This window comes from Cricetulus griseus, chromosome 2, assembly GCF_003668045.3.
Source record: "Cricetulus griseus strain 17A/GY chromosome 2, alternate assembly CriGri-PICRH-1.0, whole genome shotgun sequence".
NCBI classification, from domain to species: domain Eukaryota; kingdom Metazoa; phylum Chordata; class Mammalia; order Rodentia; family Cricetidae; genus Cricetulus; species Cricetulus griseus.
In genome coordinates this window covers 26,950,121-26,954,562 of record NC_048595.1, presented here as the reverse complement: position 1 = coordinate 26,954,562, position 4,442 = coordinate 26,950,121, and the positions used below count along the sequence as shown (strand labels likewise).

General features: G+C 48.0%; 1 protein-coding gene across 3 annotated transcripts; it reads left to right on the top strand.

Moving 5' to 3' along the window:
• The first annotated feature begins 1,837 nt into the window (after positions 1–1,837).
• On the top strand, positions 1,838–4,068 carry Lsm10 (LSM10, U7 small nuclear RNA associated). 3 transcript variants are annotated; one of them, XM_027399251.2, is made up of 2 exons: positions 1,838–1,928; positions 3,336–4,068. In XM_027399251.2, the coding sequence occupies exon 2, from the start codon at positions 3,360–3,362 to the stop codon at positions 3,726–3,728; it is 369 nt and encodes a 122-aa protein (XP_027255052.1). In that variant the 5' UTR covers positions 1,838–1,928; positions 3,336–3,359; the 3' UTR covers positions 3,729–4,068. The 3 variants fall into 3 exon arrangements, with proteins under 3 accessions (XP_027255052.1, XP_027255051.1, XP_027255050.1); XM_027399250.2 differs by having other exon boundaries at positions 1,883–1,997; XM_027399249.2 differs by lacking the exon at positions 1,838–1,928 and adding an exon at positions 1,966–2,104.
• The last annotated feature ends 374 nt before the right edge of the window (positions 4,069–4,442 follow it).

Below are 4,442 nucleotides of genomic sequence, written 5' to 3'. Positions count from 1 at the left end.
TTACAGAAGAACCATTTTCTTTTTCTTCCTTTCTTTTCTTTTTTTCTTTTATTCGAGACAGGGTTTCTCTGTGTAGCTCTGGAGCCTGACCTGGAACTAGCTCTTGTAGATCAGGCTGGTCTCAAACTCACAGAGATCCACCTGCCTCTGCCTCTCGAGTGCTGGCATTAAAGGTGTACACCACCACCACCCAGCTTGAGACCCATTTTCAAAGCAAAAATGTCACTAAAACCAACAATCACTTTTTAAAATGTTATTTGTGCCGGGCAGTGGTGGCACACGCCTTTAATCCCAGCACTCGGGAGGCAGAGGCAGTCGGATCTTAGTGAGTTCGAGACCAGCCTGGTCTACAAGAGCTAGTTCCAGGACAGCCTCCAAAGCCACAGAGAAACCCTGTCTCGAAAAACCAAATAAATAAATAAATAAATAAATAGTTATTTGTAGCTGGGCATCGGTGGCTAGTTCCATGACAGCCTCCAAAGCCACAGAGAAACCCTGTCTCGAACAACCAAAAAAAAAAAAAAAAAAAAAAGTTATTTGTAATACAAATAATAAAAACCCAAAGACAGATATTGGGGTTCAAGCTGAGGATCAGAAAAGTAAAGTAGCCAAGGCACCAGAGAGCTCTTACCTCTACCAAAGCTGGGGCAATCCTGTCCTCAATGTGGCTGAACTAATACCCAAGATTGAATGCCGAATACTGAATGCCAGCTCCTGAGACCCTGCTCTTGTCTTATACACTTCTCTAGTGCTGGGATTAAAGGCATGAACTCTGTTTCTCTTTTAGACTGATTTACTGTCCTGTAGCCCTGGTGGCCTTGAACTCCAAGAGATTCCACCTGCCTCTGCCTCTCAAGTACTGGCATTAAAGGTATGTGCCACCACTGCCTGGCTGTGGCTAGCTAGCTTTGCATTCTGATCTCCAAGCAAGCTTTATTAGATCATAAACAATATATCACCACAGCTATTTTCCATGCAAAAATCTGACAGGCAGTGGTGGCTCATGCTTTTAATACCAGCACTCAGAAGGTAGAAGCAAGCTGATCTCAGTGAGTTCTAGGCCAGATTAGTCTACTGAGTGAGTTCCAGGGCTATACAAAGAAACTGTCTCAAAAACAAAAGAAACCAAAAAGCAAAAACAACAACAAAAAACAAAATATGTAAAAATTAAAATAATTCTTACTAGATTTTATTTGTAATTGCTAGTTACAGGCAGTTGTGAGATGGGCCAAATTGTGGCCACCTGCGATAGTATAAGCTCTTTTTTGTTTTGTTTTGTTTTTTTGTTTTTTTGTTTTTCAAGACAGGGTTTCTCTGTGGCTTTGGAGGCTGTCCTGGAACTGGAACTTGCTGGCCTCCAACTCACAGAGGTCCACCAGCCTCTGCCTCCCGAATGCTGGGATTAAAGGCGTGCACCACCAACACCCGGCTAATAGTATAAACTCTTAATTGCCAAAGTTTAGCAGCTAAACCACCTCTCCATAGGCCCGTTTTTTCCCTTTTCAGATAAGGTCTATCTTTGTAGCCCTTGCGGTTCTGGAACTCTATGTAAACCAGGCTGGCCTCGAACCCACAGAAATCCACCTGCCTCTGCCTCCGTAGTAGTTGGAATCAATGAGTGCGCCACCATGCCTGGCCTCATTCCCGCATTCTTAATCAGGTGAAGAACATTTGTCTTTTTTTTTTTTTTTTTTCCCCGGATTATCTTCTTACGGATGCTCTCTCTCAGGCAGCGTCATCAGCTCAGCAGGCCATTAAATGCCACAGCTCCAAGCCCCCAGCCTACAAAGGTGGGAAACCAGACAGAGACGGAAGAAAGGGGTGGTGCGTGCCGCGCGCGGCCTCCTGGTACTTGTAGTCCGTGGCCTGCGAGGCGCGTGCTCTGACGTGCTGGGGCTCCCCGGTTGCCATGGCTTCTAGGAGACGAGGTGGGTGGCGCAGCTAGACGCGGGCGGGCTTTGGTGGCGTCGCGCGCGGAAGGCGGAAGGCATCACGCGGTGGGTAGAGCGGTCTACTGTGGGGACCAGGGCGCGCTGAGACCCGGGCAGCCTCTTCCCTTGGAACACTGGCTGCGGACTCTTCTTCCCAACCCCCCTTACGCGCGGTGAGGAGAGGGGCGCGCTCGGCACCCCGTTCCCGGGTGGAACTAACAAGCTTGACCGCTAAAGGCAAGCCCCAGGGCTCTCTTCCTGGAAGTGGCAGAGCCGGAGTTAAAGTCTGAACCTGCCTGAAAGTCTCTAGACTGTTTGGATTTTGTTTGTTTTAAGGCCGGGTGTCACTCTGTAGACCAGACTGGTCTGGAACTCGGAGATCCGCCTGCCTTCTACCTCCTGAGTGCTGGGATTAAAGGCCAGCGTCTTGGCTAGATTTGGCTTGTTTTGTCTTGAAACAGTGTCACACTCCATTGTCCAGGTTGACCTGGAGCTCAAAATGTAGTTCAGGCCGGCTTGGAACTTGGGGTGCTCCTACTGCCTCAGCCTTTAGATTGATAGTATTACAAGTGTGCACTACCGCCGGGCGTTGGTGGCTCACGCCTTTAATCCCAGCACTCGCGAGACAGAGGCAGGCGGATCTCTGTGAGTTCGAGGCCATCCTAGTCTCCAGAGCGAGTTGCCAGGATAGGCTCCAAAGCTACACAGAGAAACCCTGTCTAGAAAAGAAAAAAGAAAAAAACAAACAAACAAACAAAAAAAAAACAAGTGTGCACTACCATGGTTGGCTAGATTACGTATTAACAGATCCCAGGCAGAAGGACATACATAAACTACAATTTACAGCAGTAGTTCTCAAGCTCATGGGCACATTAGAATTATCTGGGGAGCTTTTAAAAAATAGTATAAAACGGGTATAGTGGGGCTGGCCTTTAATCCCAGCACTTGAGAGACCGAGGCAGGCACATCTCGTTGAGTTCCAGGCCAGCCTGGTCTGCAGAGTTGGGTTCCAGAAAGTCAGAACTATATAGAGAGATCTTGTCACAAAATAATTTAAAAATAGGATACCTTGCAGGATGTGGTAGTATACACATTTAATCCTAGCACTTGTGAGGAAGAGGCAGGTGGATCTTTGTAAGTTCCAGACCACACTGGTTTACATATGAAATTCCAGGCTGGTCAGGGCTATATAGTGAAACCTAGTCTTAAAAAAAAAAAAAAAAACCTCTGGGCCTCTCTTCCACAGCCAAATGAATCTAGATCTCTAGCATGTGTGGGATGTGGAGGCCAGGCAAAAATTTCCACAGGTGATGTCAGTGCAGAGTGAAGCCTCTGGCCCACTAGTGTGGAGTTTGAGGGCCTGGCAAAGGTGAGTTACATCTGTCTATGTGCTCCTGCCCACAGTGAGCAGCCAGCCAATGTGGAACAATGGCACTGAGCCACTCCGTGAAGGAGCGAACCATCTCTGAGAACAGTCTGGTCATCCTGTTGCAGGGCCTCCAGGGCCAGATAACCACGGTGGACCTTCGAGATGAGAGTTCGGCTCGAGGACGAATTGACAATGTTGATGCTTTCATGAACATCCGACTGGCCAATGTCACCTATACCGACCGCTGGGGACATCAAGTTGAGCTGGATGACCTCTTTGTGACAGGCCGTAATGTCCGATATGTCCATATCCCAGATGACGTGAACATCACTGCCACCATCGAGCAGCAGCTGCAGATCATCCATCGTGTGCGCAACTTTGGTGGCAAGGGTCAAGGTCGACGAGAGTTTCCCTCCAAAAAGCTGTGAAGCCGTGTCCTCATTGAACTTCGAGCACCACCTCAGGGTCCTCCAGTGTTCTGAGCCAACTCCCTGCTATCCTTCCCTACCAGTGACCTGGTATCTATCTGAGAGACACCTGTTCCACTTTTCAGACACACTCTGGGACCCAGAATTCCTTCTGTCTGTGACCTTGGGGTAGGTGACAATCCCTCTTTTTGATCATTTGTATCTGGAATCTCCATTTATGGATTGACCACGTCTATCAAGGAGTAATCAACTCTGCCAGCGAGGATTATTGTGCCCTAACTTTCTACTTCTCTTGGCATTTGTTTCTTTTCTCATAAAACCAACCTTGGATACATCTTAAGTCTCTGCCTGGTGTATGCTGGGCTTCTTGTGGCTCCTGTGTAGTAGCAGAGTGCAGGTTCCAAGCTGGAGTGCACACCAGGTTTACCTAGAATGTGGTCCAAGCAGTAGGAGTTTAGGTTTCCCAGGTATCATGAAGAAATCTGATAGGGATACTCGTATGCAGTTAGGTGCAAAGTGGCCTTTCTGTTGAGAGGCCTTTAGGGAATAGGCTGTTATCTTTCTGCTGTTTCCTGAAGCTGAGAGTCTGGTGTATCCTGAGCCCTCTCCTCAGGCTGGAGAGTTCAGCTAACAAAAAATTAGTCCCAGCCAGGTATAGTGGTTCACAGGTATAATCCTGACTCTCAGGAGGTTAAGGCAGGAGGACCAGCCCGG

Coding starts and splice junctions, on each gene's coding strand:
- Lsm10 (XM_027399251.2), top strand. CDS start 3,360: ATGGCACTGAGCCACTCCGTGAAGGAGCGAACCATCTCTGAGAACAGT.